The sequence below is a fragment of the Protopterus annectens genome, chromosome 4.part1 (genome assembly GCF_019279795.1).
Source record: "Protopterus annectens isolate FY-2018-M chromosome 4.part1, PAN1.0, whole genome shotgun sequence".
Lineage (NCBI taxonomy): Eukaryota > Metazoa > Chordata > Ceratodontiformes > Protopteridae > Protopterus > Protopterus annectens.
This window is the reverse complement of record NC_056734.1, coordinates 438587047-438614666: the sequence shown is the minus strand read 5'-3', so window position 1 is coordinate 438614666 and position 27620 is coordinate 438587047. Positions and strand designations below refer to the sequence as shown.

The 27620-nt window shown below is 39.2% G+C and overlaps 1 protein-coding gene across 1 annotated transcript in view; it reads right to left on the bottom strand.

The window, feature by feature from the left end:
- LOC122800905 (putative serine protease K12H4.7) overlaps positions 1 to 27620 on the bottom strand; it is a gene marked incomplete in the record, with an annotated part of 685243 nt that overhangs the window by 603375 nt on the left and 54248 nt on the right. The window contains 1 exon segment of the mRNA XM_044070248.1: positions 829 to 964. Coding sequence (XP_043926183.1) covers positions 829 to 964 — 136 coding nt within the window.

The following is a 27620-nucleotide window of genomic DNA, read 5'->3' as shown; positions in this document are numbered from 1 at the left end:
CTGCTCTCATTCCATTTAAGCTAGTCAGGGACATTTTTACATCTGCTTATGAAAATATTATTTCATTTTCATATCTTGTTTAATTGCATGTCCTGCCATGATAGGCAAAGCTGCCACTGATATTACATGCAAAGCACATGCACATTTAGATACCCCGAAACGTGTTTGAATCCACACAAATTTTGTTTAATACAGAGCATAAAAATTACTTCTGAAAAAGTATCTTTCCACAGATTTTTTTCAGAAATTACACTAATAGTACTAGAGATTCAGGAGATAATGGTATTTGTTTACTACATAATCAGTAGCGCTAGTTTGACTGAAAATCTTAAACTCTTGCAAGTAGCTGCAAGACAAATTGCAAACATTCATAAAGCTACTACGAGTTGAGATATTTCAGTTTTGCTTCCAAATATGTTTTTTGGATGTACTTGCATATACTGGAGTTAAATGTAACGTTAGCCTAAACATTTTATTTTTACAGCAAGGTAAAGACACTATCCTCCCATCTTTTATACACTACCAGTTAGAATCAGATATCCATACAACTTTCATTGCTTTGTGCATTTATTCTACTCCATGTATTCTCCCGTTTACCTGATAACATTTGCACAAGGGATTTTTGTTTCACTGCCCCAATAAACTCAGCTGCTATGGGTTTCCTCTCTCACTTTATCCCCTCTTAAAATGTTGAGAGCTGGATCTCACTAAAGAGGAGCTCCAGATTTCTTGTCATAATAAAGGACACCCCCTCCCCATTCCTCTATGGTTATGATCATGGCATGCTGCAAAAGATAGTAACAAAACACAAAACTTGGGAGTACTTACTTGAAATCTTTGCTGAGCTTTTCATAGTTCTTTGGGTCTTTCAACAGGTCCATAACAGTGTCAGAAGCATTCTGTACTAAGACAGGGCATTCACTGCTATAGGTTTCCAGGGAATGTCTCACTACCTCCAGGTACTCTAAAGCAAAACAAAGATTAATGCATTAAGTGTTCTCTCCCTTCCTGCACCTCCAACACCTGGCAAAAAGTAGGGCACAACAGTCAAGCAATCTGGGCAAGTTTGACCAGTAGGTGTTTAAAATGCATGCCTACAGAAATATTCAGCTGTACATACAAAATCAAGCCCCACACTCTCCAGACACACCAAGATGCAGTTTCCATTCCCTGTGAAGCATGTTAAATTTCAAGTGAAGCTCAGTAAAACGGTTTCAGGTCTGAAATGAATTCTCCCCATGGCAGCTGATAATCTAGATGGCCTCATGTTGCACTAGAATACATCCATCTGTGAACACTCACTCAGTATGAATCCAGATATTAAAGCTTGGGTGTCACTGTTGGCATACCACTTTGGCTCCTGCAGAAAGACCCTGGGTTGGTTTGGGTCTGGAGGTTCATTCATCCAGACTCCCCAATTCTAGTCTTTTTTTGCAAGTACACATTACACATCAACTGGCAAGGATGCACAGCAAAAGTTATTATAGCTGCGGTAAGCGTGGACAATGGCACCAAATAAAGCAGGATCTCCAGACCAACTCATCTTCAAGTAACTTGTTTAATTACTGTATGAACCCTTTCTCCAGTGTGTAGAAAGTACAGCTGTTCAAGAACACTTGCTATAAATGTAGACGTTGGCAGTACTGCAATAGGCACAATGCCCAGCCTAACTCAGAGCTTTTTAGCCTTTTCCCCTCAGCCAACCTCCTACCTGGATATCAGACATCTGCAGTACAAGAGGGACACCAGCCTACACCATCTTGGGTCTTTTTTGCCCTTAAAGAAAGGGTCTGGAAGACAAACTAGTATTTGCCAATAGGGGGCAAATACCCCCACGGAAGAGAGCCTAGCAGAAGTAGAGCTGTGTAAAATCTTACCATAACAGTTGCGGTCTTCTCTTCACTTTTAGAGTATTCATTATAGTATGGGGATCTTCCAAGGGCAGCCCAATATCGGACCAGTATACCAAAGCCTTTTGGTTGTAAAAGGTATGGCGTAGGTCATAGAAATGAAAAAGCCCCAGTAGGAACAGTCCAAGGATAAAAACAGGCAATACTCACATCCAGAAGGAAAAGGACCAGGGGGAGCGAGCGAATACTGCAACAGTGAAAAGGACATCTACCGTTATGGCAAGATTTTACACAACTGTACAAAATCCTTGTATATCAGTGCTACAGCATTCTTTACAATAGTGAGAGTACAACAGCTCAGGAATAAGATTGGGAGAAGGAAGAGGAAGGACTAGCAGACCCATCTAAGAATCCATAGAGAATGGCCCTGGCAAAGCCAGCTCTGGCCCTAAAGATCACATCCAACTTAGTGCTTAGTAAAACGTATGCACAGAAATCCAGGTTGCTGCCTCAGGAACAGAATTTTTATCCAAACCCTTTAAAGCCGTGGCTTATAGTGCTTTAATGGAATGAGCCTTAAACAAAAATAAAATTACTTTACATATCAAAAACAATATCGTTTGCTTGGAAATAGCCAACCCTAAAGAACTAGGATAAAAAAACAAAGAGGTCAGATTTACAATAAGCTTCAGTCTTATCCAAATACCAGAGTTATCTATGCAAATCCAATGTGTGCAAAACCTTCGCACTATTAAGACTGCAGAGAAGAGAACAAGTGGGCAAATAAGTGATTAAGAGGCAACTCATTAACCACCTCTGGCAAAAAAAAAAAAAAAAGATTAGTATGAAGGGACAACCTGTCCTTATTGCCAACTAAAGGAGGAACAGCCATAAGGGTTTGCAGCTCAGACACCAGTCTGACAGAAGTGAGGACCAAAAGAACAGTCTTCCAAGACCAATGCTGTAAGGAAGCTGAAGCAGCAGGCTCAAAAGGAGCCAGAGTATTTTTCTTAAAGTCCCTGGATGGAGGGGCAGGCTTCCTGGGAAGCCTAATGTGAAGGATGCCTTTAAGAAACTGTTTGTCCTTAAATCTAGGAGGCTAAAGGGGGAGTCAAAGGCAGATAAGCAGAGATAGAAGTGGGCCTTAAAAGAATAGATTAACAAAGCAATGAGCAAATTCCCACAAAGAGAACCAAAAGGAGTACCCACTGTAAGTGGATCCAGGCTATGAGAAAAACTAAAAATCTCTTCCATTTGGAAGGAGATTTCCTAGTAGTAGGGTTCCTGGCCTCCTGCAGGACCTGAAACATCCTCAGAAAAAAAAAAGGCATCTGTAAGGGATCAAAACCCGGTCACCAACAATGTCAGCTGAAGAGTGGACAGGTGGGGATGGATGAGATGCCTAGTCTTCTGTAGGTCCACCCTGTGAGGTAACATTTGATGACTGCCCTTGGCAAGATGCAGAAGAGGGAACTAATCCCGTCTGGGCTAAAAGGGAGTCACCAGCTAGATTTTGGGAGCATCCTGTTTCATCTTTAACAGGACTATCAGAATGAGAGGAAGATGAGGGAAGGCATAAAGAAACATCCTCTTTCAAGAACAAGGGCATCCACTTTCCAGTCCAGAGGGCATGAGACTGGCACAAAATAGAAGTCTGCTCAGAAGGGAGGCAAGTAGATCTACTTGGAGTAACTCACTGGTGGACAATGTCCAGAAACACACCCATGTGAAGCATCCACTCGCGGGACAGTGTTATGGACTTGCTCAGGGAATCTGCCACTATGTTCTTTCAGGCAGTTGACATTCTCTTGGGTCAGGTCACCAGATACTAGATAGCTACCAAACCTGAAGGGCTGACTTGCATAGGAGACAAGACTCTGACCCCTCTTGCTTGTCGGCATACCACATCACTGTGGTATTTGTGAGAATCTTGAGCACTGGAAGAAAAAAAATGAAAATCCTGAAGATCCAGCAGAAGAGCTTTCATCTCTGATACTGATGTGGTCTTGTTAAAGCGATCAAAGACCCTGTGCCTTCTGAGGGCTAAAGTCAGCCCATCCACCATCCAAGCCATCTGTGAAAAGTACCTGAGGGGATGGAGGTTGAAAAGGAAGCCCTAAGTTGGACAACTGATGAATCCACCACGAAAGATACAGCTTCCAGCATGGAAGTAGGGACTAGAAAATTTAAAGGATGATCATAAAAGCCAAACTGACTTTAGAAACCACTGAAGCTCTCATAAGGAGCTTGGCTAGAGGTAGCCTAGGAATAGTGGAAACCATTTATCCCATTGTCCTCAGAAATTCTCTTGTTATTGAAGCCAGAGGAAGGAACTGAAAGAAATCAATGAGAGAAAGGCTTGGGAGGAGGCAGGGATGCCAGCATTAGAAAAGGCTGGATCCTGCAACCCAGAAAAAAACATGATACTGAGAAGGAGTAAGGAATGACTTGGAAATTTACCGTAAACCCTAGGCTTTGCAAGAGAGAAATTGTACAGTGACGATGCTGAAGTAAGATCTCTTGCGAAGAGTCCTGAATAAGCAGGTCGTCCAAGGAAAGACCTGTATCCCCCTTAGCCTGCAGAAAGCAATCACGAGAGGCATTTGGTGAAGACCCTTGGGGCAGTAGAAAAGCTAAAGGGCAAAGTAGAGAACTGGAAATGACGGGAAGCGACAGAAGTGTAAAAACTTCCTGAAGAGGATGAATAAGAATGCGTGGCCAAGCATCCTTAAGATCCAGGGAAACTTGAAAATCCTGAGGAAGTAGCAAAGGAAATGAGGTTTGAAGAGATAGCATCTGAAATGAATGGACCTTCAAAAAGGTGTTTAGCCAAGAAAGACCCAGAATGGGTCTCCAGGTACCTTCATTCATGGGGACCAACAACATTCTGGAGTAAAACCCCCTCCCCCTTGTGAGGACATGGACCCTCAATTGTTTGTTGAGCCAACAGGCACTAAAGCATTTCTGGAAAACAGCAATGGTTTCCGGAGGAATGCCCAGAAAGGTGTGTGTGTGTGTGTGTGTGTGTGTGTGTGGGGGGGGGGGGGGTGGATTTCCAAACAATGTAATAAGCCTGGCAAATTATGGAAAGCACTCTTGAGTCTTGGGTGATTTTTACCCAAACAGGAATGGACAGGGAAAGATTCAGAGAAAGAGGAATGTGACCAAACAGGGATAGGCAGTCAGCACCTGGTTTGTCAGAAAAAGGAGATTTCTGAGTGGGAGGAGTTCAGGTAGGCTTAGCAGGAGGAGCCCTTCTACCACCCTTTTTACCTTTGGGGAGGGAGAGACCATCTACAGACAAAGGCAGACTTAGGATAATTTCTCCGAAACTTGGCACAGGGGAAACGTATGCTTCAACTCCTGTACGGCCTTGCCCTTTTCTTGCAGGGACTTAAACTCTGCAGCAGCACCAAATACTTATTTGGAGCAGCAGTCAGTTTAGAATTGATATCAGGTAAAGGCTGAAGTCTGAGCCATGAAGATCTCTTCAAAAGAGATACAAAAGCAGCAGTCCTAGATGAACCATCAGCTGCATCATGGCTTCATTTAATGGAATGGTGGGCTACCTGGAGAACATCCAAAGTAAAAGCAGAGGCCTTTCCGCAGAATCAGGGAGAGCAGAAATAGCCTGACAAGCTTGAAAGAACAGCCAAAATGTACCTAGTCGTGTGTGATAGTTAATAGCTAAAGGCTAGGGTAGAAGTATACACTCTTACGCAATCTCACCATGGTTCTGCTATCCTTAGACGGCAGCAATTTAGAGGATAACAAAATGGAAAGCTTATCAGAAGTCACTGACACCACGGAGGGGGTCAGCAGAGGGGCACTTACAGAAACTTCCAGTCCTCTGGTACTTTACAAAACCCATTAGGTTTTTTGGGAGCAGGAGGTTGAGAACCAGGAGCCAGAAAAGCAGTAGAAAATGCATCCAGCAAGGCAAGAACCAGAGGAACAGCAGAAGATACTGGAGCAGTCTCATTTGAAAAATTCCATCACTCTGGAAACTATCACTAAAGGAGTCAGGACAGACTTCTTCCTCAAAACCATAGTGCAATGGCAGAGGAATCTGGAAGGTTTAAGTCAGGGACTTAATCAGCAACATCTTCCTCAGAAGAACCCTGTTCCCTAGGCCTCAAGAAGGATAGAAGCCAAGGAGAAAGCAGGAACAGAATCACCCTGTGAAGGCTTGAGAGCCACAAGGGCAACAAGCCTCAAGTGAAGTTCAGCCACTCAGAATCCTTGGAAGCAAGTCTAGTTTTCTGCTTTTTGAGTGAAATCAGCCTTGAAAAATTTTGGCGGCTCAGACACTGGATGGCACTCAATGGTAGTCGGACCTATTCCTTAACTAAAATTTGAGGACCAACCATAGGCCCTTCAGTAATAACCAGCTGCAGTTCCTCTTGTACATCCGAAGCAGACGTCAGCAAAACCTCCATGGACATGCGTGGCCTTAAGTCCATGTCAGTCTCCAAAGCAGTCAAGGCAGAAGAATCAGGGGAGTAGGCACTCCTCCAGGCTTTCACCGAAAAATCAGACAGGGCCCTCTTGGCCTTTTTCTTTGTAGACACCTAGCCCTCAAGCCAGGAGGCTCCTTCCATGGTATCCTTAACCAACAATTTAAGTCTTTGGTTCTCAAGATAAAATCACTAGGAAAGAAAACAGACTTCTCAATGACTTGGGGACAAACGACAGACAGATCTCACAAAACACATGGTCGTGAGAAGTGCCAAACAAATGCTGCTCATGACCATCTTTTATGGGGATTCCATCTCCCACACTGGCATTTCCCCTTTCTTGATGACATGAAACAAGACAACCAGATTACAAGGCAAATGTGAGGTAAATCAAAACCCCCAACGAGGCACTTATCTGAAAGCGGTAGAACCAGCAGATGAACAGGTATTCAGACCAATGATCAAAGATGGTGTTTGGATTGGCTGCAAAGAGGTTCTGAGGATGGTACATCTGGACATATGCCATCTGTGGGGAGCATGTGTGAGACCGTGTACTCTCTGCAACCAAAAGGCTTTAGTATACTGGCCAGACTTCAGGCTTCCCTTGGCAGGGGATTCTCATATTATAAAGAATATTGCAACAGTGATATGAAGGGACATCTGAACTTCTCTTAAAGTAATAAACAAAAACGCGAGCAGAGACAGAGACAGAGACAGAGACAGAGACAGAGACAGAGACAGAGACAGAGACAGAGACAGAGACAGAGACAGAGACAGAGACAGAGACAGAGACAGAGACAGAGACAGAGACAGAGACAGAGACAGAGACAGAGACAGAGACAGAGACAGAGACAGAGACAGAGACAGCTTAAATGGGGACTAGGTACCAACCCCAATTACAGTATGGGTAGAGGTTCAGAACAGTGTAGCAGAAAGGGTAATATTCTTGCAATAGTAAATCTACAATTGTGCAGAGTTTACACAACTGTCATGTTCTTCATACTGGTCAGTGTTGCAGTAACTCTTGGGACAATTCCCAAACTTGTCATGCAGGGAGAGACCCACTGGAAATAACCACGTGGATTGTGGTTTTCCCAGCCGTCTCTTCTGAGAGGGCTGTTTGTTGATCACTAAAGTTGAATGGCAGTCAATACCGTTCAAGTCCAAATACCCTCCAGAGTTAGATTTTGTACCCCCTGTCCAAGAATCACTAGCTATGGGTTCCATTAACACCTAGAAAATCACAACCTCGTCTGATTGTGAAGGCAGTTCCTTTGTCCTACAACCCAATTAGGATATTGAACAGGTGGTTACAACAGGTATGGTGTTGCTCTTAAAATGCAAGGTTTTCTCTGTAGCAAATGCCTGAGCTTTTACACTTAATACACTAACGTGATCACAGCAGAAAAAAAAAAATCCTCCCCCAGCAGCATTTAGAATTCTCCCTCTATCAGCACAGCCAAGGACCATAAATATACCCAGCTTGGGTGATTTCATGAGAGTAAAGGGCAGGTAGTCTTCTGTACTTTCACTGGGGGAGGGGTCTACAATATATCCAGTTCAGTGCCACAGCTAGCCGCTTTACTAAGAAACTGCAAAGCTCACCCTTCATCTTGCTCTAGTGGACTCACAGCTACAAGCCCAATACTTCACGGCTAGTTTTTGAAAGCTACTTTTTTCAACTGCATCCATCAGTGCTCTTTATCATGGCCTCGTACTCTTTCCATACAATCCTGTACATCAAAACACCTGTGTATTTGTACACAATTCTGGGAATACTAGGGTAACCCTAACCACACACCCTGTCTTACAAATGTTTGATTCCCTAGTGAACAGGAAGTTGGGGAACTGTTTGACAAACAGACTTCTATGACTTCTAACTTGAGAAGTTCTGAATAAAAATCAGATGAGGCGGAACAGTTCTCATGAATATGGTGCAATATTCAGGAAAATGCTGAATATATGTTAGGAGACAAATACTTCCAGTATCCAAATATGTGACTACCTACCATAAAGTTGATTTACTGTTGGATGATTTACTTGTGCAGAAGGTTATTGATAAGGGTCTATACGATTTTTAGAAATTATGCAGCTAGAATACTCAATATGCGGCATACCCAAAGTGCAGAGAGATTGTGGATCCACCCTTACGCCAGACTGTAGCTACCAATGGTTCCAAAATCCTATTCTCTGTATACTTTGGATAGGAAACAAAGTTCTACGATTACAAACTTCACATATCAAGATTCCTGGGACTCTTGAGAACATTTTAAAAGGACAACTAAATCATTTAAGTGGCGTGTTTGAGATTGGTATTGAATGGTTTGGACAAGCTTTGCTTTCCTGCGAATTTTTTGAACAAGGGTTTAAGGCTTATTGAATTTATGGAGCTTGTTCTGGAGAACTTTGTATACTTCAAAGGGGAAGTTTTTAAACAGACTAATGGGGTAGCAATGTGGTGGTTTGTTTTAGCTTGGGAATGCACCTTTATTCCAAATTCCCCAAATAAGTACGGTTCTCTTTATACCTGGTTTCTTGATGGCATTTGTATCCTTTGGACTGCGTCTGTTAATTTGCCCTTCACAGATTATATTCAAAATTACTTTTTTTTTTTTTTTTAAATGTACTCTAAATACAGACAGCTTTCCATTACTTGGATGTTTACATTATGAAGGATTTTGCAAATGGTTGTATAGAAAGGGTATGTTCTCCAAATTCTTATCTGAATCTTTGAAGTGATCACCCTAGGTCTTTAAAGTGGAATATTGATAAGGACAGCTCATTAGTGTGGTTATGATGAATTCCAGTTAATGATTTTTATGACTGATTTTTTTCAAGTTATTTTTGGTGAGGGGGTACCAGAATACATTCATTAATCCTATAAAGGAAAAAGTTATTCAGGGGCTGAGTACGCAAGTGTCCAACATATATTCAATAGCGTTAACACAATACCAGTTTTCAAAGAGCATTATTTTTAGAGCACAATTTTTATAAGACTAACATTGTGAAATATTGTGAGAGATATAGGGCTTTAAACTCCGGCTCCTTTTTCTAAACTACCAACAGCAAATTTTAAAGGAGGAGTTTGAAAAAAAATCACCGGACAAACAATTAAAATAATAAAGTTAAGGTAAATGTGGTTTAATGTGCAATCGATAGTTTTTTTGCATGGGAGGTCATAGCATTGGACCCTCACAGGGAGCCTGGGAAACGCTTATTGAATATTGTGAACTGTACTGGCAACTTTTAAAACCTGTATTTAGGATTTCTGCCAATAAAATGATTGCATTTCTATTGGCCATGTTTAATGAGGGAAGCTAGATAACATTTTAATATGGAAGGTTCTGTTTTTACAATAGGTTCATAGGTTGGTACTAGGCTATCGGCCCTAGCCATAACAATTCCCTGGATATTTCTTCCCACAATATTTACTTCTCTGGACCCTTGTCTAGCAGGGCGACTGACATGATCCCTGGGGTGAATTTCCTCCCATCCAATCAGGGTTCCTTTTGAAGAGGGCCAATGAGGCACTCTGCTTGACATGTATGGGCAGTCTATTCCAGAGTATGGGGAGTCTCTGGGTCAGGAACCTATCCCTCCAGCATGTTTTGTTCATTATGACAAGGTTTAGATCCCTGGAGCTTGTGGCTCTGAGGGATTGGGATTTCTTTAAGTGGAGCATGTCCAACAGCTCAGGGTTTGACATGGCCTTGTATGATAAGCAGAGATAGCCTCAGAGTAGACAATATGCCAGAGTATAGCTGGAGGTTTTTTTTTTAATTTTTTTTAAGACAGTCAGCATATAGCATATGCTTTAGGCCTGTGATTCTTTTAGTGAGGTATTTCTGTGGCCTTTCCAGCTGTTGCAGATGTCTTGTGAGGTACATACCAAACGGGGCATTATACTCTAATGGGTCTAAATGAGGGATGAGTACAGTGTGACAATGACCTTTCTGGATGAAAATCCCTTAGTGATGAGGTGTGCCACATAGGATTTCCTGACTGTTGCGTCGATGTGATTATCAAAAGTGATACCACAGTCCACCTGTGTCCCCAAGTCTCTCATCACACTTTCGATGTTTAGTGTCCTACCACTTATGTGGTTATTCATGGGTACATGTTTTTTTCCACAGGGGATAACTATACATTTCTTGGCATTAAGCTTGAGCCCATGGCTCTGGCACCAGGCATCTGTTTCTGTAAGGCCCTTTTGTAGAATATCCACATCATTTGGGGATTCAATAATGGCTCCCAGTTGGCAGTCATCCTTTGTTAGCCAGAGTCCCTTAGTGTTGGCCTGTACTTCAGAGAAGTAGATGCCAAACAAGAGTGGTCCCAGGACTGAACCTGGAGGTACTCCACTTGTCTGGAGCTGGATTTGGAGTCTGCTACATTTAGTCTGGGTTCTGTCAGTAAGCCAGTTGGCAACCCATAGAGTGACGTAGGGATTTATGCCCAGCTTAGTAAGTTTATCTATGATTTCACAGTGGGGGATGGTGTCAAAGGCCTTGGCAAGGTCCAGATAAGCTATGTGACCACCTTACCCTTGTCCACAGCTCTGGAGACTGATTCGAAGAAGTCAAATTCAGAAGACAAGATCGGCCCTTCACAAAACCAAACTGGGTGGGGTCCAGTGTTTGAAGGTTGCCAATGTCTTTGTTTACAAGTTCCATGATAATGCGTTCCATGCCCTTGCATATCAGGCTTGTTAGACTGATGGGACGGTAGTTCTTGGGATCCAAGGCGGATCCTCCCTTGTGGAGCAGGATAACTGTAGCTTTGCGCCACTCAGTAGGCATGAAGCCTGAGGTGAGGATATGATTAAACATGACACTTAGGTGAGGTGCCAGTTCATTTTTGTCATCTGGTCCCATGGATGCTGTATTGGCTTTGGAGAGTCCAGTTTCTACCTGTGTGGCCGTGATTACCAGAATTTGGCAATCTTTTGGTAGTGAGATGGGCCCTTTAGGGGGTGAAGTTTACACTAAATCGATCTGCCAGGATATTGGCAATATCCTTGGGATCAGTATATTTAATGCCATTCTGTTGTAGCTCAGAGCAGATCTGAGCATTGCCATTTAGATTCCTGACAACTATAGAATGCCTTGTGGCTGTCTTTGGAATCTTTGGCAATTTTATTTTCGTAACTAGCTTTTGAGGATTTTATGAGGGATCTTAGCATCTTACTGAGGCTGGTGAGGGAGTTTTTTTGCATCCTGGGATTTTCCTCTTTTCTGCAACAGTTGCTTCCTTCGGTTGTATAGTTGGTTTATAGCAGGGGACCACCAGATTGGCTCTTTTTTGGAGAAGAGCATCTTGGTTCTATTTGGGATGGCATGATTCATGCACGAGTGGACGTGCTCGTACAGTGCCTTAGTGTAGGATTCTGCAGTCAAAACTTCCAGATCCCGTCTGCGTGGGTGTCATGAAGTTTGTCACGAGTTCAGTAGCATGAAGTTGGCTTTGGAGAAGTTTAAGGAGGTTTCCTTACTGGGGGGCAGGGGTGGGATGTGGATGCCAAGGGTGACTTGCTTAGTCAGACCTGACCAATGAGGGGGTGACCACTGGTGTGGAGCATCCATCTCCCATGTTGGTAATGACCATGTCTAGGATATTGGAGCCCCTGGTGGGACAATGAATTAGTTGATCCAGGGCGTTGGAATTTATGAATGCCAAGAACCGTTGGGAAAATGAGTTGGTACCAGAGTAGCTTTCCCAGTTAATGGCAGGGTAGTTGAAATCACCCAGTATTAGGGTGTTTGGTTGTATCTTAATATTTTCCAGTATGTTTAGAAAGGTGTAGTGAGAATCTTGGGGCGTGGTGGGAGATCTGTAGCAAGCTACAATTTGGATTGCCGTCTTACCTAGTGTTTGTTGCACCTGGAGAATTTCAGATGCATTGTTGGGCAACTAGCCTGGAGGTGTGAATATGGACACTCCTCCACCTTGTGTTTCGGTCTTTGTTTTGTGGCCGAAGAGTGTGGTAAGAATTGTAGCCTGGTATTGCAGGGGTGCTCTCTGAAGCCTTGAACCAGGTCTCAGTTACTGCACAGATATCTAGGTTCTCCATTTTGAGGAGTGCCTCGGGAGAGTGCATTTTGAGGTTTAGACTTCTAGCATTGAGTAGCATTACCTTCAGATTTTGCATGGTTGTATCTTATGGTGGTGGTTTTATCCTTTGAACCTTGCCTAAAAAAGGCACTATAGGGGTGGCAAGAGCTTTAGCCAGTAACCCGAATCCCAGGGGCGACAGGTACAGACTGTCTCTGGCAAAGCATCGTGGTTTGTTGATCATGTCTTCCCAGACAAATATTGGATCCCCTTTGAATGACCAGAAGCTTAGCCAATTGTTGAAGTCAATCATTTTGTCCTTATACTGTGGTATCATTCTGGGCGAAGGCAGGATGCTACTCAGGGCTAGGGTCATACCTGCCTGGGTCACATGATCCAAGAGCTCTTCCAGGTCTCTTTTCATGTAGTTCAGGGAGGTACATCTCAAGTCATTCACTCCAGCATGGACAATGACAGTCGTGTTTATACTGGTTTTGTGGAGTGACTTGAGTGCATGCGTTATGTGGCGGATCCTGGCACCCGACAGGCAGCCAATTTTCTCCTTGTTCAGCCTGGTGAGTGGGACAGTGTGCCTGACCATAGAGTCACCTATGACTAAGTGTTAGGTACATTGTCTTGCCTTAGGGGCTCTTGGGTGGCACACTGGTGTTGTGAGCCATGTGTCACTTTGGTTGTGACTGGTGTTTGTTTGCATTTCAGCTTCGGAGGTCCTTCTTGCTTGGGCAGGTTAATGTTAAGGGCCTTCGCATATGTGGGTTTAGTGTTGCTGTGTGTGGGTGTTGATGGTGTGGGTTTTGAAGGGCTAGGAGTTGCTTGAGGTGTAATGCAGGTGTTAACCTTCTCCTGTCTAGCACAATCTTGGCCGGAGAGAGCTTTGCTTCCAGTTTGGCTATGCAAGTGCATCGCTCGCAGGTTGTAGTGTTGGGTGGTAGGAGATGATTTTCTGTGTACATGAGGCAGTTGCCGCATTGCCCCAGTATGCCCAGATTCACCAGGTTGACAGGAGAATTCACCGGAAGCTGACCCTTGGACATGCCTGTTTAGGTGCTTTTTTGTAAAGTTTAACAGCTGTTTTCCCTTACCTCTGCAAGGTACTTTGCAATTATAGGCTATTTAGTGCCTACGATTAATTTCTCCTTATTAACAAGGAGAGCAGAGTGCTTGTATCAGTTTCAGGCTTCCTAGAGCTTTCCAACAGGTTCTAGAGCAAGTGCTAGTCACAGGGGTTCAGATTTTAGTGCTACTGAGATACCAGCTAGTTCTAAGGGAAAATTTGAAGAGCAGACTTTCTGGTGCCTGGAATAGTTTAACTGTAGCCTTGCAGTGCTGTACGATGCGAAAAATGTGCAAACACATGTGTTAAGCCAGAAAGTTGAAAGGGATTAAAAAATCAGCCCAAAAAGGCTAATAAAATTACCATTTCAGAGCTGGAAACCACTCCTCTAGCGTTAGATAGGAAGTACAATGCTCACTGGTCCCACTGGTAAGCAGTAGGACTTCCCTCTACCACAGCAAGGTCTGGATAGCTCTAAATACAGAAAAAGTCCTGAGACAAGAAAAGCCTGGGATATGGACTGGCTAGGAAAGGTGGGAAATGAACAAACAAGACAGTATTTTTTTTTTTTGTTGAAACAGGCTAAACAATGCAATACAGTAAATAAACACAGAAAAGGCTAACGCACTTGAGTGTGTAGTCCTAGAGAGTAAATGAAATTAAAACTTTACAAAATTAGCAATTTAAAAAACTTTAAATGAAGCAAGTCAAGTGCACAACTGTAAAACGATTTAAGAGGCAGTAATCCAGCAGAATAAGTAGCTAGTCTAGAGAGGTCTATATATATATATATATATATATATATATATATATATATATATATATATATATATATATATATATATATATATATACACACATACAGAAAAGCAGCTAACACACAAACAATTCAGATGCAGTGCAAGTTGTAGCAATATTAAGGCAATTACAGTTATATTAAATGCTCTAAAATATACTCCATTTCCAAAATGTTTGAGAAGCACAGTCAGAACAAAAGGAGATTAAGACAAAATTCTTTTTTTTTTTTTTTTTTGAAAGGGAAAAAGGAGAAACAGAAGGCCTTATCAAATGTTCTCTCTCTATTGGGTAGAATGAGCTAATGACACTACACTGGGAGGAGTGACCCAGATCAGATTTACAGTAGGGAAGGTTAACTGCAGTCACCAAGTATAACAGCAAGACAGTGAGGGAGGGTGCAGACAATACTAAAGCTATTAGCCTACAGACAGTAAGTACTACAGAAAGCCACAAAATGAAAGTTTTTAAACAGATAAAACATTCTGTAGAGTCTCATTGCTCCTTTAATCTGCATGGGTAGCTGATTTGATTGCAGTTGGTTAATAGCAATAAAACACTAAAAAAACTATGCAGCAGGCAATAAAAAAGTGCTATATATAAATTGCTAGAAACAATAATCAGTATAAATAATCCAAAAAACAGAATACTTGTATATCTCAGTTCAGAGTATGGAAACCTTTATTTATTGGTACGTTATTGAACACTACTACATTTGCAATTTTGCAAAGTCTTAAATCTGCTAGGTCTGTTAAAGTGTTCATTTAATTGCTTGATTGGTACAATTATAAAACTGGGTGGTTTGTACTTGTATTATGTTCTGATTTGTAAGTGTCCAATATGAAATTTTTTCTTAAAATTAGATCTTTAAATGTTTGGAGCCATGTGATCTTATTTTAATGGAGTGCAAAGCATAACATACTTTGGGTTGATGCTGATATGGTTGTCAAAATTAACAGGAAGGCAATATTTAATTTAGTGGACATATTGCTGCAGTGACATTTCTCTGCAAATTGCTAACAATTTATTCTAGCAGAAATTGGATTTTTGTATGGACTGCTATATTACAGATTTAGTGGAGCAGTGCAAGTTTCTGTAACTGGACTACTAAATTGGGGTGCAGCTCAAGCTACAGCACCCCCCCCTTCATAAAAGTAAGGTAGTAGCACTGAAAAAGGGCTAAGCCAATGGTTGCTTACCTTTGCATTTACCATGCATGGACCAACGATCAGGATATAAACAAAACCCCTTAAAAACCTTAACTTCCAAGCCTGCTGCACAATGGCTCTCCTGGTAATGCTCAGTTTTCCAAAGTTCTAGTCAAGACATTTAATTGGTTAAAATTCAGTTTCTAGTCAACACTGCCTGGATGTCAAATCGAAAAAGAAATTTAAAAAAATATGGTGTGAAGAGCTTTGCAGATGTTCAACAAAAAGCAGTCTAGGTTTCAGCTTCAGTACAGGAGTAATTCACAGGAAAATTACATCAAATGTATTCAGAAGGGTTTAAAATAGGAGGCAGTGGAACACAGAAATAAGGTATTGAACTAAAGGAAAAATGGGTAGTAGAGCTAGAAGAGATAATGCAGAGAAAGCCCGAGGTTTTCTGTACCAGAGAAGTTGAAAGGTACAGACTGCATTAATTTTATGAAAGTAAAAATAAGCAGCTGGAATATTCCAAAACAGGGGTTGTTAAAAGTACACACTACAAGTATGCCCCAAATTTGGTCACGAGAAAGAAAAGACCTATTGTAATAAGAAGCAGTCATAGCAGAAGTTGTTGTTCCTAACAAAACTACTAACAGAATTGTCAAGAAGGTTTTGTGAAAAATGAGAAGACACAAGAGTTCATCCTTGCAAGCAGAGGATGTTCAAGATATAGGTGTGAGATTCAAGTTGCTAAAGCCACCTGTCTTTAGAGCATTTATTCCCCTGAAGCAGACAGAATGCAGACGAGATGAAAGAAAATGTTTACGCAAGAAAACTTGATAGTTGAAGGGGATTCTGCTCATTTATCTGATAGCACATCCCAGAGACAAAATTTGCCAGTAAAACCTTTCACAGTGTTGCAAGTGAAAATGGAATGAGCATCAGAAAAAGCTAGAAGTCTACTAGAAAAATTAAGGAGCACCTTGGACTTGGGCTAGAGGCCAGTGTTGTGTGGTCAAGTTTATGAAGGTAGAAGCCAGCAAGGAGAAAGTCAAACAGTAAAATTGCCATTCAAAAGATGCAGCTTGGATGTGGAAACTATGCTTCTGCAAGAAGCGGAAAAAGATGAAGGTTGTGGATTGTGTTACATTAGCAGGGGACTTTACAATTCCCACTTTATTCTTTCAAAAGGGGCTGAAAATGCATTTGTTTTTCAATAATGTGCAAAATTTCTTGAAGTGGAGTGCCATTACATAGTTCTTGCACAGTATGCAGAAATGCTTTAAATATTTGGGGGGGGGGGGGCTATTATTGAATGCCAGTATAGTAAAAGGAAACTAGTTTTACTTAGACTGCAATGTATCCAAGGTTTATACAGTCTACTGCTTGTATCAAACCTTTTTCCTCGTTAAAGCTGCTTCGATGATTTCTTTGGATTATATGGCAATTCTACATTTTGATTAGAAATATCAACCATGGTTCCCTGCTGGTATTTGCAATAGTAAAACAGAAATAAACAGTAAAAATAAAGCGCAAACCACACAGGGATAAATGCTCCAAAACCAATAGTGATAAGGAGAATAAAGTAGGAGCAACATCGAAGGATACAATTTATTATACCTGGTTCTTGAATAGTGTGGCTGGGGAGACCAATCCACTACTTGCGTATGCTGTCATGGATACAGGAAGTGAGCGCGGAAATGATATAGTTGATTACAATGCACTCAGCAAAGCCTTTGCCTCACTGGAGGCAGACTTTTTGAAACCTAAACGGTTGCAGATGCAACAATACCATTTTGAAGCATGTATTCAGAAAAAGGTCGTACCAAGAGGACTTAAGAGTATTAAAGATGCCGACAACTGGGACTACACATCTGGAATTACTCTTATCTGTGGCAGCAATTAAATATCCAGGTGACCTTGAACTATACGACTTTGTTGAATGACTCTCACTGGAAGAGGACAGACTCAAAAGAAATCATTAACAAACAAACTGATTTGTTAGAGACATTTCCAATTACTGAAGTTGAAAGAATGATGGAACAGCTACTTGATCGTGTTTTCTTATGAGAAACTGCTTCTAAAATGGGACATTTTTGATTTTGCACATGGTCAAAGTCTTTACTTGGCCTCGTATTTCTAGTAGTGGACATGAAATAACGGTCGAAGTAGGTTTGTACATGCATCAGTGTCCACACCTTTGAATGTAAATACTCCTGTAGTTGCAATGAGTAATACAAGTAGTAATAACCAACACTGGACTCCTTGTTAATACTGATAATGTCTCTTTGGCTGGTGTAACAGATGTTTGAGATACAGGTAATTAGCACTCATGCTAGTGTTGGTATTGACTGTAGAAAGAATAACCAGTCAAGTAATATTACAGATTCAGATACAGTCAGTATACATTTTTGTAATCAGTTGACTGCATCAGCAAATATTGATCCAGTAGTTAGGAGAAAGGTAATGCCCTCCACTAGTAGCTCTAGTTTAACACACCCTCCACCTTTCCCAATCAGCGACCCCTCCCGAAGGGGAAGGAGTTGCTCATGAGCAGAGGGAGGCAGAAAAGGAAAGCTTCAGGTGGAGAACAGAGGGGACCCACTGAAGAAAATGTGGGAGAAATCAACTCCAACATAGTGTGGAACATCTCACAGACCCCTTGATAGAGATGAAACTGAACTGTTGAACAAGGGCTTATTTATACCTACCACTAAAAGCGACAGGACATATCATTTTAGATACCAAGTTTTGCCCAGAAGTTCGACATTTCTCAAAACCTAGCACATTTATTCCCAACCATCATCCTCTATTAGATGCATTCAGCAAAATGCTTTAGGAAGATGCATATAATTTATGCAATCACTCTTATGAATATAAGAAAGGGAATTTAACATGTAAACAGAAATCAGCATTAAATAGATTAAAAAATAAGAATATTAGGCCAGCCGATAAAGGAGGGCCTGTAGTAGTAATGGATATGCTTGGTTATACCAGCTTAATGTATGAAATGCTTGACGATAGGAAGTTTTATATACCTATTTCGATGGAAGATGTTTACAGCCATGTTACAAGGGTCCACAACACATTGGAAGATCTAAAGAAAAGTGAAATTAATGCAGAACTGTTCAATTTTTTCTGGGTAGAGAATCCACTAATACCAGTCATACAGGGTCTACCCAAGATGCATAAAAACCCAACCCACCGATGAGACCTATAGTCGCTGGTAGGGGCTGGGTCAGAGTCCAACTCAGTTTACATAGAAAAGACCTTGAGACCTGTAGTTGACGAGAATAAATTTATTCTCAAAGAGACAAAACAGTTCCTAATTTACCTTTACACTAGAATGACACCCTTCTATATTTGCTAGTCACCTTTGATAAGTCATTATTTACGGTTATTCCCAATCAGGAAGGCATTGGTAAACTACATAAATACCTTCCACAATATACAGAATTTACAGCTTTACACCTGTTAAAGTAGACTTATGTCTACTGCTAGAGACAGTGTTAGAAAAATCTTTGTTTTTAATAATGACATTCATCCAGAGATGGCGTAGCTATGGGCACATCATGTGCCAATAGCTACGCCAACTTTGTGATGGCTATGTGGGAAGAGTATTCATTTTCACTGTATAGTTTTCAGAATTTTGTAATTTTTTTTTTACAAACGATTTGTAGACAACCTCTTCCTTTTGTGGACGGGCAGTAAAAATGAGTTGTATACTTTTAATGAGATTAATTCACTTACAAATTATCTAAAGTTTACAATGGAGGAGTCCATCTATAGTATTAACTTCTCGGATGTACATAGAGACTAGACAAATGGTAAACTTAATACCGGTGTGCATAGGAAATCCTGTTACAGGAACACACTTGCACAGAAGGAGTATGCACCTGAAGTTTGTTTTTAATATTAAGGGGCAGGCTTTTAGGGCTTCCAGGTTGAATCTGACCCAAGAAGGATAAGAGAATGAACTGACCGTAAAGAAAGATAGCTAGCTAGGTCCTAATATAAATGAAATACAGTTATCAAAATGTAGAACAGTTATAAAAAAAGTGTAGAACAGTATAGAAGTGATAGGGCAATTCCATATTTTTCGGATCATGGTGCAATTTTACACTCGTCTCCACAATGACAGAGGAATAAATCAAGATGCAAGGACTAAACAGAAATTTTCTATGTTTTATACACATGACGTTAATGAAGTCAGAGAAATTTCTAAACATTGGAGGATGGTGATTGCTGATCCATTAAAGATACCGTTGGTGAATACCTACAGTTTATTTTTAAGAATTTGCACTGAATTTTATGTTATCCTAATACAATGGAAGCCGCTAGTAATAGCCTATGTAGAAATGGCACATACCATGTAATAACTACCCATTTTGTCCTTATTTCTAATTATAATATATTAGTCCTTCCGACTATTTCTGAATATTTCCAGTTTGAGGTCACTGTTACATGCAATAGTGAACACGTAGTCTACATGGCAATGTGCATTTCCTGCCCTGCCTTCTATGTAGGTAAAACTGATAGAAGGTTCAGGGACAGGATATGAGAACATCTTTACCAAATACGCAGTCTATAAATGCTTTATCCAAGCATGTTCTTGCCAAAGATATCAATTATACCTTCAGATTTATGGTTCTCCAGGTGAATAACCCCAGCCTTAGAGGGGGAGACATTAGAAATTATACGGAAAGAGGTTAAATGGATTGTTAAACTAAAGGCACATCTTAATCCGGGTCTGAATGACAAAATTTCACTTAAACCTGTTTTGAAAAACAGATTTGCTAGGTAAAAATTTTACATTAGCCTTTAATTTTACATTAGATTTGTATAAAAAATTGTTTATTGAAGTTTTAATGCAAGTATTATATGATTAGATATTTTTTTTTAAGTATATCTATAATGAATAAGTTATGCAAAAAAAATTTTTTTTATGCTTTTACATCTGTACGTTTGCCTTTGACTTAAGAACTTGTTGAAAGGACTCATGTCATCTAGTTAATTATTTAATTGAATATTTGCTATACAAGATGCCCTACAATTTGTATTTGTTAAAAGGTCTGAGACATCCAAAAACTAACAGAACATGAAGCAATGAAGATAAATATATAGGGTAATAAAGCAGAACTGAGATAGTGGAGCTTTCCTATTAAAAAAAATGGAGAACAGGAAAACCAAGAACTGGATAAACAATTTGAGTACACATCAGCTATCCCTTCTGATAAGTGAAGAGAATTAAAATAATTAAAAGAATTAAAAAAAAAAAAAAGACATGGGAAAGCAGTAAAAGGAATCTAGAGAATCATTAACAGTTACAGTACTCCAAAACGAAGAGAAATCTTACAGAAAAGGAGAATTACAGAGTGCTATCAACATGGAGTATTTGGATAATATGCAAAACCTTAAAGGTTGCTCTTAATTAATAAGCAAATGGGAAACAAAAAGAAGCAATAAATGGAAATATTTATGGAAGACAAGCATGTCAAGTTTGGAAGATTAGGCTTAAGAATTAATAGCCAGGAAGTGAGGGGGATGAGTGATCTCTCCAGGAATAGATGGCATTCCAGAATAAGTTGAGGGAAGAGTCTGTCCAATATGCTAAAAAGGGACAGTACCAGCATCTCAAGAAAGCAAGGGACAGTACCAGCATCTCAAGAAAGCAATGGTGACTGTACCTCCCAACATGGCAAAGACCCTTTAACTCGTACTTTAATCATGGTTCAAAATTCAAATTTGTCTGTACAATGTGTTTACATATAGGCTAGCTAAGATAATGGCCAAGGCATTGCCAGAACTGAAATATAAAGCTGTGCAGTTTGGGAAGCAGAGTGCGAGTGAGTGAGCGAGCGAGCGAGCAATATTGGGAGGTTCCTCTTAAACAGGCTGCGTTTGAACAAAGGAACAGACACAGCAGCTCTGCAAGAAAAGGATATGTAAAATGCAAGCCAGTCACACAAGGTACTTGCATACTTCCAGTTTATTCACAATGCTAGTCTTAATTTCAGACGAAATCAGAATAAAATCATTGTACAAAAACACAATATATACCCATTTCTCCACCCCTTTCTTAATTCACCAGCAGTTCCACCCATCTGTGTTGTAAATTACTTGTATTTTAAATAGCTTAAAAAACTAATATGATACTATAATAATCCACTACAAAAATCACAAAACGTTTAAATTGTGCATAATGTCATAAAAACTCAAACATATGCTGCTCTCAATTTTAAAGAACTTAATGATACCCTATCATTAAGTCCAGGCTTTTCATCAGAGTTGAGCTTTATTTGGCATTTTAACTTTGAATTCAAGGAATTCATCATGTGGCCCACCTCTAGGTCCTAAATCTACATGATCTATGGCACAAATCTTAAAGGCATGTGTTGGGTTCTCTTTAATGTCTCTATATAGGGCATTCTTTTCATTAGGTTTAATTTCATAAACATGTAAATTACAAAAACAAAACTGCAACCAAAGAAAGCTGGCAACCTTTGCTGTGAGCTACAATCCTTTATTCCATAAAGTGCTTTTCGTTCAAATACAATCCTTGAACTTCTTCAGATGGATTGGTCAGATACTAAAAGCATTTAAATACAGTTTCAAATTAGTCAAATGGTATCAGCTGCAAAAATTTAAAGTTATTACCCTTTATACTTAATGGTTAAAATCATTCCTCATTATACCATTTAAAAACATCACCAACTATATAAATTCATTAAGAATACTACCAAGAACAATAAGCCTATTAATATCAAATGCAAGTTACCTATATTACTATGAATAATAATTCCCTAAAATTTAAAACACAAACATAATAAAATAACATGTTCCAGCAGCTGCGATACATTTCACATCTCATAAGATTATGACATGAATTTAACCTTGAAGACGTTTAACAAACCTAAACATACTACCTACATAAACTTTTCATTTTTAATATTGGCATAATTGAGCACATTTCATTCAAACCAGGGTCATTATATGCATACAAACGTATTTGCCATATTAGTTCGAGCCTTTCAAGTTCAAATTCAATTGCGCCCCCCCCCCATATTTGTTGGAACTTGGTCTAAAACCCAAAATTTAAATTCATGTTCAGGGCATTCTTGGATATGTTTAGCTAATGCATTATCCTGGCTAAATTTTTTGATACTGTATATACGATCATATATTCTATCCCTCAGTCTCAGTTGTCAATACTTAGGACAGTGTTGACACTTGGCTAAATATACGACCATTTTGGAATTACAATTATATTTACCTCTACTATACAATACTTTTATTGTGAATGACTTGACAATCCCACTTGAATATATTTACAATAAGGGCATCCCAAACATTGTTGCATGCCCTTATATTTAATATGCGTATTTTGAATATTTTCAAATAAATATTCAAAATTTCTCTATTCATGACAAATTTAGGAGTTGATCCTAATTTCTCCAATAACTTTGTCTTGTGTAATGATGCTCCAGTTTTTACATACTATATTCCTAATGCATCGAAAGTCCATATTAAACATAACAAAATTTACATTTATATTGTTAACTCTGTTGTCATTGGGTAATATTTCCTGTATTGGTTCTGGAGTATTATTAGAGAGCACCTCCATTAAATTACTATCCATTCTATTTTGATCTAGGATAGGTTTATACATTCCACTAACTCTTATCCATCACTTCAGTTATAATTTCATCTAAAAAGGCCATCAGGGTATGCTCTTTTAGTAAACATTTGTCTTAATGTTCATGTTAACTTTTCATGTTAAGTATAAAGGGTAATACAACTATTTTTTTTTTTTTTTTTACAGCTGATACCATTTGACTAATTTGAAACAGTATTTAAATGCTTTTAGTATCTGACTAATCCATCTGAAGTTCAAGGATTGTATCTGAATGAAAAGCGCTTTATGGAATAAAGGATTGTAGCGCACAGCAAAGGTTGCCAGTTCTCTTTGGTTGCAGTTTTGTTTTTGTAATTTACTAGTTGTCATTATGGCAACCAACCAGCTGAGTGCTACACCAGAACTGTTTTCATTACCAGAAAATGAAATAGAAGATCAAGCGCTTACTAGTGTTGTATATGCCTTCTCAGCAAGTTAAAAAACTAACTGATAAAGTGGAAATGCTTAGTGTTTTACATATTAAACATTCCGACCAGCAGCAGCAGCATATTCCTTGTATGTTACCAAGATGTATACCTACGACTTCCAGGACAGCTATTTCGAATGCAAATCAACTACCAGAAGCTGGCAGTTCTTCCAGCCAGCTTTCAGCTGTATTGTGTAATTTAGGAGTACCGACAACATCTTGGTCGATACCGAATGGGCAGATTAGAATTCTCATTCAATGGTCGGACTAGCTTGAATGCTAGTGCCAATGAGGTTACAAATGAAGGTGGAACGAACTTCAGTAGAACAGCCGCAGAATTCTTCAATCCCAGGGCTTGCTGGTATTCCGAACCTTAAGGACTGGTTAACATCACCTATGGGTATGTACATTAATAAGTCTACCTATTAACATTTCGAATCTACTTAATGACTTTGACCATATTTTATTGAAATATAAAAAACTAAAATTAGAGGTTGAATATTTTTCGGAATATATTCGACTGCAGTTAGTTCCTAAAGGCTTGCGCATTTGCCAATATCCAAAAGGGTTGGTTGCACAATCCCAATTTCATATGGACCTTGTGAAATTATTTAATAAACAGGGTTTGGAACTACTGGACATGAGCAAGAACTATAACATAATGGCTGATTAATTAAAATGATGAAAGTATGGTTTTGGATGTTAAAAATCAAATCACACCCTGACTTTGAAAGATAAATATGAATATATCTGTATCTTTCAGACAATTGATTCTTACATGATTAAAGCCAAGTCGATTAAATGTAAGAAATTGGAGCGGGACTGTTTACAATATCAAAATGGTACCGCATACCCTTGTCCATCACCAGCACAATGGAAAACAAGTTAGTGCTGTAGCATTTTTTTTCTAATGGTCAGGTTAATTTATCACATGACCAACAAGGGACAAATAAGGGAACATCGAAAATGTGACTAGAGTCTACGAATCAGCATGACATCATAGATCCCCCCAATTACTTCTCCAATTATTTCAACTAATGACCCTGGTCTACATAGAAGTGAATGTTTACAGAACCAAAATTCCAATACTAACGGAATTAATGGTAGGACTAATAACAGTGGTCCAATAACCAACAGGGTTTTCAGAGGGGGAGAATACAGAACAGACTGACCCAACGCAAGAAACACAACAAATGGAGATAGTTGAGGACTGTATTCAGAATAAAGTCTCGGTTACCAGGAACTCTGAAGAGGACTTTGCGGTTTATAAACTTCAGTAAATGTTCATACAGACTTAGTAAATGTATTGGCAAAAGGCATTACCTTTGTACCATCAAGAAAGATGGATGTTACCAACCATATAATAGACCTTAAAATGTATGTTAGGAAATTAAACCTACACGTATTATTGGGCAATATGGATAGACCATACTTAGACGAATACATAATTCCCAGCACTTTTAACCCACCGTTACACAATTTACTGTATACTTTTGAAAAGTATGCAAATTGTATTTTAGACATCATAATGTATGGAAAAGGGTATTAACCTCTGAAGGGAATTCAACAAAATTATGAACAAGAATGTATTGAATTTTTGAAACGGTCTAAAGTCAGAATTATGAAGCCTGATAAGGGGGGTGGATTAGTTATGGAACCAATGGATTATGAAAATAAAATTGAAGCTTTGTTAGCATCTGATTCTTATGTAAAAGCTTCGCTCAATGAATATAATCAAGCTAACCAGAGAATAAAAATATATATTAATGATTTATTCATAGAAGGGTGAACTGAATATGTTCAATTATATGATTATGCCAGCACCTATAGCCCCTACGATTTTTGGAGTCCCCAAAATTCATAAAAATCTGACAAATCCCCCCCTTAGACCTACTGTAGATGGCAGGAATTCTGCAACATATGCATGTGCAAAGGTAATAGACACAATACTTAAGAAATACGTAACTAATGAGGTAGGAATATCTAAAGACTCATGGTCATTTTTTGGAGAAGATGAAATAGAATTTGATGATAAATGCAATTTTCTTACAATTGATGTAAGATTTATATATGTCAATACCCCAAGACCTAGGTAGAGTGGGTTTCCATTAACCTTAAGAATAAGGGTGCTCCAGTAACAGAAATATCATTGATAGAAGAATTATTGGATATTGTACTATCACATAATTATATTTCAAAAACAACTTTTATCATCAAACAAAAGGAGTGGCAGTGGGGTCCCCATGTGGCGCGAGCTTCGCCAATTTGGTAATGAATCACTGGGAACATAATTATATATTTAATATAGACCACATAGTCACAAATAGCATACTTTACCCGATTTTTGGATGATATATTCATTCTTTTCAAAGATAAGGACCAAGCTGAAATAATGGTAGAATATTTTAAACTACCGAATTTTTGGAGTTTACATACAACTTTCATGAAAAGGAAATGGCATATTTAGACATTCTACTGATTAAAAATGATTTATAACAAATTTGAAGCGATGATATAGAAAACCTTCTTATTCTAACACATTTCTCCACTTCTCAAGCGTGCACCCTTTCCATAAAAAAAAAGAAAAAAAAATTCGGTGGTTAAAGGACAGTTGGTTAGGGCAGCACGCATGATTACTAGAGAGGAAGAATTTTTGTCTTAATGTAATTTAAGACAAATACTAAGAGCATACCCTGATGGCCTTTTAGATGAAATAACTGAAGTGATGGATAAGAGTTAGTGCAATGTATAAACCTATCCTAGATCAAAATAGAATGGATGGTAATTTAATGGAGGTGCTCTCTAATAATACTCCAGAACCAATACAGGAAATTGTGCCCAATGACAACAGAGTTAACAATATAAATGTAAATTTTGTCACGTTTAATATGGACTTTCGATATATTAGGAATATAGTATATAAAAACTGGAGAATCATTACACAAGACAGAGAGTTATTGGAGAAATTAGGATCAACTCCTAAATTTGTCATGGAGAGAGAAATTTCAAGAATTTGAAAATTCAAAATACGCATATTAAATATAAAGGGCATGCAACAATTTTTGGGATGCCCTTATTGTAAATATATTCAAGTGGGATTATCAATAGTCATTCACAATAAGAAAGTATTGTATAGTAGAGGTAAATATAATTGTAATTCCAAAATGGTCATATATTTAGCCACTGTCCTAAGCATTATATTGGCAAAACAAAACAGATTGTGGGATAAAATATATGATCATATATACAGTATCAAAAAATGTAGCCAGGATAATGCATTTGCCAACAGTCGAAAGGAATAGAGAGATTTGTATGGCTCCCACATATGCAATAAATCTAGAAGGCTTAGGATTTTTGCATGAAGTTTTACATTATGTATTTTCCCAAGTGCAGAGACATTTTGTACACAAAGCCCAGAAATGTTGGAGGTGTGGTGGGAAAAGAGGCACTTGGAACATTTCCGGCAGTTATGAGAACTCATGAACACCACCAATGTATACTCTACTGCACTAAAGAGACCTTTACATTTTGACAAGTTGCATTATTCACCAAGTGAGAGAACACTGTAGATTTAAGGCAGATTATCCAGTGTTGACTAAAGCTACGGGTCTCGGTAACCAAGTGTGTAATGAAAAAAGCTAATATAAGAAAGCCTGGCAAGACAGTGGAAAAGGGTATTCACACAACCTGCTACAGATGTGGCCATTAAGCATGGACCTGGAAGATGAGATACTATGATCACAGTTGTCAAGAATCATTTTGACATTTTGCAAAGGCATACAAAGCAGATGCCTACTTTATGCAATTCAGGGTCACAGGGGAAATGGAGTTGAAGCCTATCCTGGCATTCAAAAGGTACAAGAAAATCAAATGCAGAAGAGTACTTCAATTTGTTGTAGAACAGGACTGTACAAAGCCAAGACTTTCATATAAAAAAGATATGCAGTAGTGGGACTCTACTGAATGCTGTAAATATTACACTGTAGGAGGTGAGGTTTGCTCCAGAACAGCTGATAAATGGGATGCAGAATGAAATTCGAATTGCAGACTTTTACTGCTGTGCTTCCTCCAGAGAACAAGGTCCAAATACAAAACAAAATGAAGACCGATGGAAGATGCTAGCATAACAGGGGACAGTGAGT